Raw genomic sequence first — 14,934 nt, forward strand, 5'->3', positions numbered from 1 at the left:
TTTTTGTTTTTGTTTTTTTTACAGTGGTGAAACTTGCCAACAGATTTTTGGAGCTAAGCCATTAAAAGAAACTAGCCATTGAGAATGAGGCTCAGGAATATGTCTTAAGTCCTTGGGATGAGAATAGCTTGGAGGAGTATTGGAGAGCAGTCAGCAACATTACAGACTCAGCAATAGGAAAAATGAAGTTAGAACTTCAAAGGCTGAGCGTAATTGACCTGTCATTACAATGTTCTAATACTGATACAGAAAGGACATTCTCCATTCTTTGCTAAATACACAGCAATCCAGGTGTAAATCTGGACCGGAGAACTATTGAGAGCCTGTTAAGTATGAAGCTTAAAAATCACTGAATGTCATCAATTGTCATCAGACAGTAATCTTGTAAAGGAAACTGAAAATGCTATTTGATGTTATTAAAAGAAAAACTTTACATTAAGATAAAAAACTTTTCCTTTTTCTTTAATTGACAATAGACTGGTTCATATTAATTATTATTCTAACAATGCCATCAGTATAAAGAGAATATATAGTATGGCAAAAAATGCTTTGTTATTTTTCAATCTCCTTGAAAAATGTAGAATTTATACTGATAAAAAATCTACTGGTCTGGAAGCCAATCTACGGATCAAAAAAGTATACCTCCTGGTCTGAAATCCTGGTTCTGTCACATGTATGTGTATGGAGCGAAATCAGACTTAAAAGGAACTTTGCTGTTGATCATGAACTAGCCAGTAAGCTTTAATAAAGATGACTTCAACATTATCATTCAAAGCAATGAAGTGTAATAACTTTTGTTCTTCAATGCCCATCTTTAATTTACTTAACTTCACATGAATTGTTTTGTTCAATTTGTGTACTTTACCTATACAAATTAGCCTAATGGACACTCCCACAACAATACATATGCAAATTAGCCTAATGGACACTCCCACAACAATACCTATTCAAATTAGCCTAATGGTCACTCCCACAACAATACCTATGCAAATTAGCCTAATGGTCACTCCCACAACAATACCTATGCAAATTAGCCTAATGGTCACTCCCACAACAATACCTATGCAAATTAGCCTAATGGGCACTCCCACAACAATATCTATGCAAATTAGCCTAATGGGGACTCCCACAACATTACTAAAAAGACTAAGAAACACAAAATAACCTTAATTATTGTCAGCCAAATCTGTGCAATGGCAACTGTTTATCTCTGACCATCTATACCTTAAAGCAACCTCTGTGACAATTAACAGTATAAACTGCTCAATGGTCATAGTTTCATACATCGAGATCTTCCATAAATTAAATGAAAATCATGTTTTAGTAATCATGGCTGTGTTGGCATGTTTGGGAGTCCAATATCATATTTTCTGTGCAACACGTGATCTGGCAGGTACAATATGTAAGATATGGAAGGGAGGTACCTCCTACTTGGCTATTGTGTGCACATGCAAGTACTGCATGTCAATTTGATTACAGTATATTAATTAATAAACTTGACACTTCCAGGCCTAAAGCCATATATCTGAAAACTGTGAGATTTGTCTGTTTAAGAAAACATAATTTACAATTCTTAAGTCTACCTTACTATCCTGAGCCAATGACTGTGCCACAATCTATGTGTCTACCTGATTACTTGCAAGTTATCAAGAAAAACATGTACTGCAGTCCCACAGTATAGAGTGACATGGGTATGGTCCTGGTACCAATTATACAATTTCTATAGAGTATACTTCAAAATAAGGTGACCTTTCCTAAACCACAGTACACTTTCATGGCTTTATGGAACAGAACAGCAATCTAGTTAGGGACCACCATAATTCTTGCCGTTTACTACTTAGCATTATGCATCTAAGATGGAATTACCTTTATCTGTATTCCTTTGATTCCTGTCATGTATGTTGAGTTTCCAAAGTTGCGGTTTGTCCTTTTCCACATGGCTACATAGAACTTCCTATTGTTGACATAGCCAAACACAAAACCAATATAATCCTCTGCTGCAGCACTGGACACATACCATGTTCCACTGTATTCTACCGCTCCATAGCTCTGATTACCTGTTAAAAAAGGATAAATAGTCATGTCAAATATTCCTATGGGGAATCGATTTCATCATAGCCATTCTTTAAATCCAATTGAGGCAGATGAAGGATAGTAATATAGGTCCCCAAAATTGGACATGCTTAATACAGATAAAGGATGCTCAAACTCTGGTATAGAGTAAAACCTGTCTTGACAGACTGCCACTTCAACTAACAAAAACCAGTCTCTCAAGACAGGTGGTCTCTAATAACAAGTTTTAGCAAAATACCAATTTCAGGAAAATGCCCCCAATCACTTTACTTGCACTGTATTCTTTATTCATAGTTCTTCTTAAAATATTGTATACATTCATCTGACGATTTTTATATAGCAACATATAGATATACTTCTATCATAAAACATTTACATTTATATTTGAAAGTTACTGAGGTACATGTATCTGCATACGAATTGTAAAATTTACTAAATTAATTTATATTTATCCTGTACATAAGTTATATTCACTTCCTTCAATTATGTTAATTCTTTCCTCCAGTGTCTTCCTATCTGTATGACCAATATAATTTATTAAGTAACCTGTAGCAGCCTCCTTTTGATTTTTTTGTTTGTTTGGAACAGTTGATACTTTTGAAGTGGTTGTGGTTACAAAGAATTAAATAAAGATCAGTGGCATTTGTCTGTTTTTGTGATCTAGCCATTCATAGCAGTGTTATTTAGAAAAATCAGCACTTTGCCTGCAGAGCTTTCAAAGTGGTTATGTTTACAGAATATTAAGTCAAGGTCAGTGGTTCTTTTTGTCTGTTTGTGTGATGCAGTCAATAATAGCATTACCAAAATAAATAAATTGCCTAAAAATTATGGTTGCTGGTCACATTCTGAAGGTGGTTGCTCATGACAGTGCATTTATATAATTGATCCATGAATTATGACTGGGGTCTCAATTAAAACGTGTTTGCTCATAGTAGAGGTTAACTGAGGTTGTATTGTATCTGTACTTTCTCATTTAAGAATTTCATAACATTACGAATTCCACAGTGGCTCAGTGGTTACCATGCCAGACACAAAACTGAAAAGTTGCAGGTTCAAATCCTACCATCATGCCAGCTTGGATCAGCTACTGTGGTGTGTCATTGGGCAAAGCAGTATACTCCAGTTGCCTCAGGACTAAATAACCTACCTGTATTGATGGGTTATAATGAATGAAACAAACCAAAATACACAAATTTTAGCATTTACCAATAAGCATGGTGGGCATTTCTGTTGCCTTTGTCTGCTGGACCTCAGTTCCATTGGAAACCACCTTCCAAACAGGAGAGTTGGAGGTGCTCAAGGTTGGGTCAAGGTTAACAGTGAAATACTTGGAGAAAGAGGTTGTTGAGATACTGGGATTATGTGGACAGGTGTCTACAGTATCCTGAACGCCATCATTATCCATGTCTGAGACACAAGCATCTCCAATACCATCATCTGTAATAAAGGAAAAACTAGATGCATACAGGTTAGCATTGCATAAATAATAGCAACTATATGATATGATACATACCATACTTTTATTGTGATAGTACTATACAGTATAATACCATATATCTCCCATGATAACACTATACAGAATAATACCATACATCTCCCATGACAGTACTATACAGTATAATACCATATATTGCCCATGACAGTACTATACAGTATAATACCATACATCTTCCATGACAATACTGTACAGTATAATACCATACATCTCCCATGATAGCATAATACCATACATCTTCCATGACAGTACTATACAGTATAATACCATACATCGCCCATGACAGTATAATACCATACATCTCCCATGACAGTACTATACAGTATAATACCATACTTTTATTGTGATAGTACTATACAGTATAATGCCATATATCTCCCATGACAGTACTATACAGTATAATACCATACATCTTCCATGACAGTACTGTACAGTATAATACCATACATCTCCCATGACAGTACTATACAGTATAATACCATACATCTCCCATGGCAGTACTATACAGTATAATACCATACATCTCCCATGATAGCATAATACCATACATCTTCCATGACAGTACTGTACAGTATAATACCATACATCTCCCATGACAGTACTATACAGTATAATACCATACATCTCCCATGACAGTACTATACAGCATAATACCATACATCTTCCATGACAGTACTATACAGTATAATACCATACATCTCCCATGATAACACTATACAGAATAATACCATACATCTCCCATGACAGTACTATACAGAATAATACCATACATCTCCCATGACAGTACTATACAGTATAATACCATACATCTTCCATGACAGTACTATACAGTATAATACCATACATCTTCCATGACAGTACTGTACAGTATAATACCATACATCTCCCATGACAGTACTATACAGTATAATACCATACATCTCCCATGACAGTACTATACAGTATAATACCATACATCTTCCATGACAGTACTGTACAGTATAATACCATACATCTCCCATGACAGTACTATACAGTATAATACCATACATCTTCCATGAAAATACTATACAGTATAATACCATACATCTTCCATGACAGTACTATACAGTATAATACCATACATCTCCCATGACAGTACTATACAGTATAATACCATACTTTTATTGTGATAGTACTATACAGTATAATACCATATATCTCCCATGATAACACTATACAGAATAATACCATACTTTTATTGTGATAGTACTATACAGTATAATACCATACTTTTATTGTGATAGTACTATACAGTATAATACCATACTTTTATTGTGATAGTACTATACAGTATAATACCATATATCTCCCATGATAACACTATACAGAATAATACCATACTTTTATTGTGATAGTACTATACAGTATAATACCATACTTTTATTGTGATAGTACTATACAGTATAATACCATACATCTCCCATGACAGTACTATACAGAATAATACCATACATTTATTGTGATAGTACTATACAGTATAATACCATACATCTCCCATGACAGTACTATACAGTATAATACCATACATCTTCCATGACAGTACTGTACAGTATAATACCATACATCTCCCATGACAGTACTATACAGTATAATACCATACATCTTCCATGACAGTACTATACAGTATAATACCATACTTTTATTGTGATAGTACTATACAGTATAATACCATATATCTCCCATGATAACACTATACAGAATAATACCATACATCTCCCATGACAGTACTGTACAGTATAATACCATACATCTCCCATGACAGTACTATACAGTATAATACCATACATCTTCCATGAAAATACTATACAGTATAATACCATACACCTCCCATGACAGTACTATACAGTATAATACCATACATCTCCCATGACAGTATAATACCATACATCTCCCATGACAGCAATATACAGTATAATACACAGCAATGCTGGTGAAGATTTCTGTGAGAACCTAGTTGAATTGCACTGTATTTATCATGTTAATTAGTCTTTTGTATCAAATCATCTATAATTAGGAGTACATTAAAAAGACATGCAAATCTCACCTTTGTAATAGCTAAAGGTCATGGTCTTGTGTCATGTCAAATAAATTCAATTGAATATTTAAACAGTATAAATACATGTAAAGTATATAACATTAATTAGTGGTTTATCATAGTCAATAGCAAATGTGATAGATGATAACAGACAAACCATGTGAAAGGTGTACTATATGCTTGAAAAACCTAGTTTCACATAAAAGGGTTGCTTATGGAGAACTGAGTTCCCAAGTTTTGTAGTGAACTTAGAATTCCTGAATTGGCACTAAGAGGTTTGCTCAAGGATTAGCAGAAATTTTGCTATAACATTCAATGAAATAACAAAGTCAGGTTTTTACTGATATAACAAGTTTTTAAAAATTAAGTTTCAATGTTTTGTTTCTTTAAATAAATTCAAATCTTTTGTGAAATGAAAAAAAAATCTTGTTTTATTCTGAATCCAGAGTAACATTTGAATTAATTCACATTCACAAACATAAGGCAGTTATGTGATACACAACATTTTTGTAGGTACAGATGTGATGTATGTTGAAAGCACTTGGGGTAATGTCTTTGAACAATCTTTCAGCGACTGACTAAACTAAAACTAAGTTATAATTTATACAGAAAAACAAAGAACTTATTAGAAAAGCTATTTATTGACAATTATTACCAATGTGATTAATAAATGAATATTCAACCTGGTAACCTGACCCCCCCCCCTTTCACACTATGGATGTCAAGCTCTTACATTTTTCAAAGGTTCCTCAGTATCTTGCACCCTCACTTATGCCACAATCCATGATTTTGGACCCTGCTGTGTGCAAGCTTAGTTGAGGGAGAGCTGTACTGAAAAGATTTTGTGTCACTAGATAAACACAATAATTATCTACCATTCAGGTTTATGGTTTGAATACATCTTACGAACAAAAGTGAACATACACATGCGTGCATACACGCACACACAAAGACACTCACTCTCTCCAATGGTTCACAATCTCACAACTTTGGAAAGGGGTGGGGGCATAGGTCACATTTCTTATGATCTTCATATTCACAACAGAGATGTGTTGCTATATGTGTCACAATAACAAGATCAGTGCAACAAATTTTTTGTGACATCATTGATATTGTGTTGGACACTATGGAAAAGTGTTGCTATGTGGCACAAGAACAAGATGAGTGCAACAAACTTTTTGTGACATCACTGACATTGTGGTGACACTATGGAGATGTGTTGCTATGTGGCACAAAGCATTCTTAGCCTCTGCCAAGGAATTCACACTACATTGCTAATTTAATATGGGTAATTGAAGAGAAAGTTATAAAAATTGTCATTGAACAACATTCTAGACCATTTATATTTAAGCATCTATCTTTGTATACTTACTATTGCTGTCCTTTTGGTCAGCATTACTTCTGTATTGACAGTTGTCATTTGCATTGATCACTCCATCTCCATCCCGGTCATTGTCACATAGGTCACCTGTAAATTACATGAATATGATAAAATTTATGATTTATACAAATATAGTAACTGAAATAAAATAACTTTTTATAAAACTGAACGAATATTTACTGCAAATCAGAATAAAATAAGAGTGTTAAGTCATGAACAATTACATCACTAATACATTCATGAAGCTCTATTCTATAAATGACACACATGGAACCCAAAAAGTTTTTAGTATATACTTATCTAATTTTTAGCAAACAAAATTGACCATGCTGAAAATCCACTGTACTGTTCTTCCCCTCACCAATATGATATTTATTTATACATAATGAGCTGGAAAATACTACTTCTTAGTTTAATATATTACCTCATCATATAATATATTACCTCATCATATAATATATTACCTCATAATATAATATATTACTTCATAACATAATATATGACTTCATAACATAATATATTACTTCATAATATACCTATATGCCCCTAAAATCAATAGATTTCTTTCTCACCCCAGGTGCAAGCTATCCACAAAGTTTTGTCCAGGCATGTGATAATGTTATTATGTAGAAAACATGTCATTTTTCAGTCACAGTGACCTTGACCATTGACCTCTCAACACAAAGTTTTTTTTCCCCTATCCCAAAGTGTAAACCATTCAGAGAATTTGGTAACTGTAGATGGCAGAAAACTCAAGTTATATTTCCAAAACATCTTCCTTCCTTATGTCACAGTGACCTTGATCTTTGACTTTTTGACTACAGTATTAATAGTTTTTGTCCTTATCCAGAGAGCAAGAAATCCACAAAATTTGGAAAGTGTAGTTGGTGCAGAACTTGAGTTATTGTTCAGAAGCATTTTCTTCTTTATGTCATAGGGTCATTGACCTTTGATATTTTACCTTTTGACACCTATGTCAAAAGACTTCTTTCTTCCTGCAAATGCAAGCTATCCACAAAATTCTGTAAAAGTATGGAGGAGAACTCTAGGTGATTGTGTGGACAGTGACCTTTAACTTCATAATTGATAGGATTCTTTTCTATCTAAAGGGCAAGCCAGTCACGAGGTTTGCTAACTAGGACTGGTGAAAAAAATCAAATTATTATGCAGAAATGATTTTTCCTTTTTTCAGTCAGTGACCATGACATTTCACTGTGAAACTGATAGAGCTCTTCTCACCCAAAAGTGCAGGAGATCCACAAAGTTTGGTGATGGTAGATGGTGGATAACTATAGTTATTGTGTAGAAAGCATTTTCTTCTTTCAGTCAGTGACTGTGACCTTAGATCCTGGAATCAATAAGGTTCTTTATTACCCATATGCAAGCCATAGACAAAATCTGGTTAAATGTAGATGGTACACAAATTGAGGTGTTGTGAAGAAATTAAACTGGTTATAGATGGATAGATGAATGGATGGATGGACATATATGCTCCACCTTTTGGCAGGCACATGCAATTCAAATATTTGAAAACAGCTCCAATTACAATCATCCAAGACAAACAAACTGGTACCAGTCTGATTATACACAAATTATGTATCAAAGAACTCATAAAATATTACTGATAATAGGTACTGTTACTCACCCACACCATCGAAGTCAATATCAGACTGGTCTGCATTGGCCACTTCTTGGCAGTTGTCCAGAAAATTCAGGATGCTGTCGCCATCTCTGAAATGGGAGGAAATGATATGCATAGAATGTTTGAAGATTAAAAATTAATCCTTTCCAACAAAAACTGATGAACTATTCTGAAAATTTGTAAATAGTTAACTCCAATGGCCTTGGCTTATTTGCATAATGCCTTTGCCAGGAAAATTATAGAAATAATCAACCTCTGCACATGAGTGGGAATGGTTTAAAACTAAGAGAAATAACTCTTACCAGTAAAGATTATACAATGTAGTTACAGTTATGTCCAGTTAAAACATTATTTCACAACTGCCAAGAGGTTGTTATCAGAAAATATGGTGATGATGTCATGCTTTACATCTGAGTGTTGTACACAAGATGGATAACATGTTGATACAGGTCATGTTGTTGTTGTTGTTGTAGGGTTTAAGGCCATTTTTTAGCACATGATAGGCTATGCATGGCGGCCAGTATTAATGGTGGAGGAAGAACCTGGGAAAACCCCGGAAAGAACCACCGACCCACAAAAAGCTACTGGTTAGCTTTCTTATATGCCCACATTAGTCAAATCTGAGACTCGAACCCACGCAGACAGAGGTGAGATGGCAGTGATCAGTAACAGAGAGTGCTTTAGACCACTCGGCCACTCGGGGCCCTGATAGAGGTCATTAAGAATCAGTTAAATTAACATATGATAAAGATAAGACAGTGGTTTTTATAGTACAGTGTGAAGAAAAGTGGTAGTTCAACCACTTGTTACTATTTTTTTTCTTTTTATTACTTTTAAAATAAAACAAGCAAAGAAAATTAGTATTAATTTCAGCCCGGGAACAAAACAAGTGACAGAGAGGGCAGATAAATTTCAGAATCTTTTTATCCAAACAGTTGGGATAGATAAAAAGAAATTTTACAAATAAATAGGAAATGAAAGTTATACCTTTCTAAACTATTCTACACATTGAAATTAACAACCAATGCATGATATAAATAACTTAACCAAGTGCACTTAACCACTTTTGTGTTCAGATACTCCATTATAAGGAAAGATATTTTTTTTCCTTTAAATTGTGGGTAGTTATATCATGGTATTAACATGGTATTATAATTTAATTAACATAACATATAAATATGGCATTAACATGGTATTAGAATTTAACTGATACAACATATAAATATGGCATTAACATGGTATTAGAATTTAACTGACACAACATATAAATATGGCATTAACATGGTATTAGAATTTAACTGACACAACATATAAATATGGCATTAACATGGTATTAGAATTTAACTGACACAACATATAAATATGGCATTAACATGGTATTAGAATTTAACTGACACAACATATAAATATGGCATTAACATGGTATTAGAATTTAATTAACATAACATATAAACATGGCATTAACATGGTATTAGAATTTAATTAACATAACATATAAACATGGCATTAACATGGTATTAGAATTTAACTGACACAACATATAAATATGGCATTAACATGGTATTAGAATTTAACTGACACAACATATAAATATGGCATTAACATGGTATTAGAATTTAACTGACACAACATATAAATATGGCATTAACATGGTATTAGAATTTAACTGACACAACATATAAATATGGCATTAACATGGTATTATAATTTAATTAACATAACATATAAACATGGCATTAACATGGTATTAGAATTTAACTGACACAACATATAAATATGGCATTAACATGGTATTAGAATTTAACTGACACAACATATAAATATGGCATTAACATGGTATTAGAATTTAATTGACACAACATATAAATATGGCATTAACATGGTATTAGAATTTAACTGACACAACATATAAATATAGTATTAACATGGTATTATAATTTAACTGACACAACATATAAATATGGCATTAACATGGTATTAGAATTTAATTAACACAACATATAAATATGGCATTAACATGGTATTAGAATTTAATTAACACAACATATAAATATGGTATTAACATGGTATTAGAATTTAATTAACACATCATATAAACATTAGGCTAATGAAAAGGTCAACAGAATTGAAATTCCCTTTCCCATTGTGGATGTAGATAAAATTACCTCCCACTTTTCCTTCATTTAAAAAATATTTTATTTTGGCAGCTGTAGTAATAAACTCTGGCTCAACTAATAATTTTGTACAGTTTGTCATTCTTGTCTACTAACATTTTTGTACAGTTTGTCATTCTTGTCTACTAATACTTTTGTACAGTTTGTCATTCTTGTCTACTAATACTTTTGTACAGTTTGTTATTCTTGTCTACTAACACTTTTGTACAGTTTGTCATTCTTGTCTACTAATAGTTTTGTATAGTTTGTCATTCTTGTATACTAACACTTTTGTACAGTTTCTGTCATTGTTCTCTTTTAATAGCAAACATTTGTTTGACTAACTTTATGCACAGCACTCTAATCTGATTTTTTCTTCCGTCACTATATTTTGTATTGCAGTGTTCAGCTATGAAGTTTGACATCACATCATATCTCCTCATAAAAGCCCTAAATTAAACCTAATTGGATTATGGGATATGAGACAGTGACAGAGTATGTTATGTTTTAAATGTTTATTGAATGATATACAACACTCCCTCAATAAAAGTCCATTCATTATAACACAGTTCCTGTTATAAGGTGAGTATGATCATAGATCCCATTTCATTAAGTGGTATTAACATTATATGAATCATGTAGTTCATTTTAAGACAGACTAATTATAAGGCAGTATACACTGGCTCTCAGTGACAGTATTATAATGAGGGAGTAATGTATACTCTGGCTCTCAATGACAGTATTATAATGAGGGAGTACTGTATCATGTACTTCATTAGAAGGTGGTATCAATATAAGGCAGTATACCTGGTTCCCATGGACAGGGTTATAATGAAAGAGTATTTCTTATGTACATCATAATAAAACAGCCATAGTAAAAAGTGGTATACTCCATGGCTCCCCTGGACAGCATTATAATGAGGGAATACAGTATCATGAACTTAAATATATGACATTCTCACAATAAGACAGCATACACCATGGCTCCCATGGATGGTGTTGACTGTAATGATCCACATATCATTTTATGCATGGAATTCATTTCATATCAAACTCTGTATTCCAAATATTTGTAATACAGGTAAATTTTATGCGTATAATTGACAGATTATCCAACTTAAGGATTTTCTTATGGAAACTTGACATGTGAACTGTTTAATACATTTAGATGGGGTTAAATTATAATCAGCAGATGTTAAACTTTAATCACAATATTCTTTATTCAAGTGCCTGAAGAAGCTAATCTGAAAATTTACCTGATCACCTAAAGAAGTTTTTACAGAAGACACTAAAAAAAGTAATTTGTGTCAGTCACTCACTTGTCCTTGTTTAGGCCTCCAACAGTGTCACAAGCATCCCCAACCAGATTCTGGTCTGTGTCTATTTGAAGAACATTGCTTACACTCACACAGTTGTCACAGGCATCTCCAACTGTATCACCATCTCTGTCTGCCTGCCCAGAGTTAGACACCAGGGGGCAGTTGTCACTTCCATCTAATATACCTAAATATGAAAAACATACTTTGTTCATATTATGGCTGTTTGATTACACTGTTTTAAATTTGACCAACATGCTAAGAGATGTGATGGCTATTTGATTACACTGCTTTAAATTTGACCAATACTGCCAAGAGATGTGATGGCTATTTAATTACACTGCTTTAATTATGACCAATACTGCCAAGAGATGTGATGGCCATTTGATTACATAGCTTTTAATTTGACCAACATGCCAAGTGATGCACATTGGTTACAGACGTCTTACCCATTATCTCCATCAGTGTCTTCTGTCCAAAGTTTGTATTGGGGTCTAAATTTTTAACTGGCATCTGCAATATTTGAATATCAAACTCAATGCCCACACAAATATAGTATAATACAGTGGCAAATATCAAACACAATGCCCATACAAATATAGTATGGTACAGGGCCAAATATCAAACTCAATGCCCATACAAATACAGTATGGTACAGGGCCAAATATCAAACTCAATGCCCATACAAATATAGTATGATACAGGGGCAAATATCAAACACAATGCCCATACAAATATAGTATGGTACAGGGCCAAATATCAAACTCAATGCCCATACAAATACAGTATGATACAGGGGTGAATATCAAACTCAATACCACCACAAATATATTACAATAGGGAAAATATTTAAAAGCTGGCCATTACCTAATTAAACATTGAGTGAAAAGGTGATGACTGATCTTGCACTGGGTCATTTTGGTATCCAGCATACCAAATTTAACATGAAATTCATCAAGTCCTATAAAACATATTTTAAAATATAAGAAATTTAGATATACAAGACACACACAGGCAGACAGACAGAAGGATGGATATATATAGGTAAAACTATATGCCCTTTCTACAGAACATAGCAGAGGAACAATAATTTATTTGGTGAGATATGGGTCTTCTTATTTAATAAATCTACATGTTTACTTCATAGAGGTCTTCATTATAGTATATTTAAACTGATATCACATTCAAAATGGCTACAATTACCTTGTGTTCATCCTGTTTCAATTTTTACAATGTATAAACAATGTTGGGATAGTTTTTATGTGCAGTATGTAGTAGTTGGACTCAATAGGACAATTCTCTTACCTAGTAGCATGTAGGAGAGATATCACATATATTAGTAAGCAGGACAGTTTTCATGTGGAGTAATCAGCAGAACAGATATCACATTTAATAGTCAGAAGGACTAATATCAAATGTAGTAGTCGGTGGGATAGTTTTTATGTATAGTAGTCAGAAGAACAGATATCACATGTAGTAGTCAGCAGAATGGATATCACATGCAGTAATCAGCAGGACAGCTTTCATGTGTAGCAGTCAGCAGAACAGATATCACATGTTGCAGTCAGCAGGACAGATATCACATGTGGTAGTCAGCAGGACCATTTTCATGTGTAGTAGTCAGAAAAACAGATATCACATATAGTGGTCAGCAAGACAGATTACAGATGAAGTAGTCAGCAGGACAGTTCTTCCATATGATAGTATTCTACCCAAACATACCATCAACAGCTATGACATATACTGCCGACCAGTCATACCATTGACAGCTATGTAATATGCAGCCTTTACAGTCACACTATCAACAGCTATGTCATATACAGCCTTTCCAGTCATACCATCTAGAAGCTATGTAATATATACAGCCTTTCCAGCCATACCATTGACAGCTGTCATATACAGCCTTTCTAGTCATACCATTAACAGTTATGTCATATACAGCCTTTCCAGTCATAGCATAAACAGCTATGTCATATGCAGCCTTTCCAGCCATACATCAACAGCTATGTCATATACAGCCTTTCCAGTCATACCATTAACAGCTATGTCATATGTAGCCTTTCCAGTCATAGCATCAACAGCTATCTCATAAAATGTCTTTGCAGCAACCCTTTGTGAAAAAGGAGGGATAAAGTGGGGCTCCTATATGAAAAACATTAGGGGAAAGGTTGGGAAAATAGTGATATTTTAAAATGAAGAAATACATGTAGTATGAAATTTATGAAAATGGATCAAAATTATACTTTTGCTTATATATTAGCTGTTTATTTAGTCCAGGTTGTCTTTATTTTCTTAAACACTCAGCTCCATATCACAAGACAATATCTGAGTTCACTTCATTACAGCCATTCTTGCAGTATGTAATCAGTTGTAAAATAAAATCGAAAAAAGTACGTAAAGATAAACCATTTTGGAAAAAGAATAGAATAATAGTCTGAAGGAAAAATTAGGACAAGCTAGGACCACTAGAAGGATTGTAACCCCCCCACATTTTCTATCAGTATTCATTTGATCAGAGTTATGTCACATGGGACAGTTGTCAAACATTATCTGTTGCTCTTTACACTTACCATCACCATCTTTATCTGAGTCACACACATTCCCTATCCCATCTCCATCAGTGTCCAGTTGGTCAGAGTTTGAGACACTGGGGCAGTTGTCACACACATTCCCTATCCCATCACCATCAGAGTCTGTCTGATTGAAGTTGAATACAAAAGGACAATTGTCCTGAAAAAAAGAAAACAACAAAATAATAATAAGAGAATATTAATGGTTTTTAGTTTCATGAGTTAAAGTTGGCATGATTCAAAATGGG

At 33.6% G+C, this 14,934-nt stretch overlaps 1 protein-coding gene across 2 annotated transcripts in view; it reads right to left on the reverse strand.

Moving 5' to 3' along the window:
• LOC149785120 (uncharacterized) overlaps window positions 1–14,934 on the reverse strand; it is a 279,057-nt gene that overhangs the window by 17,907 nt on the left and 246,216 nt on the right. For both annotated transcript variants that reach the window (XM_089978887.1, XM_089978886.1), the window contains exons 48-53: window positions 14,687–14,846; window positions 12,120–12,303; window positions 8,651–8,736; window positions 6,997–7,092; window positions 3,280–3,510; window positions 1,867–2,057 (exon numbers count right to left, since the gene is read on the reverse strand). In XM_089978887.1, the coding sequence (XP_089835013.1) occupies window positions 1,867–2,057; window positions 3,280–3,510; window positions 6,997–7,092; window positions 8,651–8,736; window positions 12,120–12,303; window positions 14,687–14,846 (948 nt within the window). The remainder of the gene's footprint in view (window positions 1–1,866; window positions 2,058–3,279; window positions 3,511–6,996; window positions 7,093–8,650; window positions 8,737–12,119; window positions 12,304–14,686; window positions 14,847–14,934) is intronic.

The sequence above is a fragment of the Sinohyriopsis cumingii genome, chromosome 13, assembly GCF_028554795.1.
Source record: "Sinohyriopsis cumingii isolate HCF-2022 chromosome 13, ASM2855479v2, whole genome shotgun sequence".
NCBI classification, from domain to species: domain Eukaryota; kingdom Metazoa; phylum Mollusca; class Bivalvia; order Unionida; family Unionidae; genus Sinohyriopsis; species Sinohyriopsis cumingii.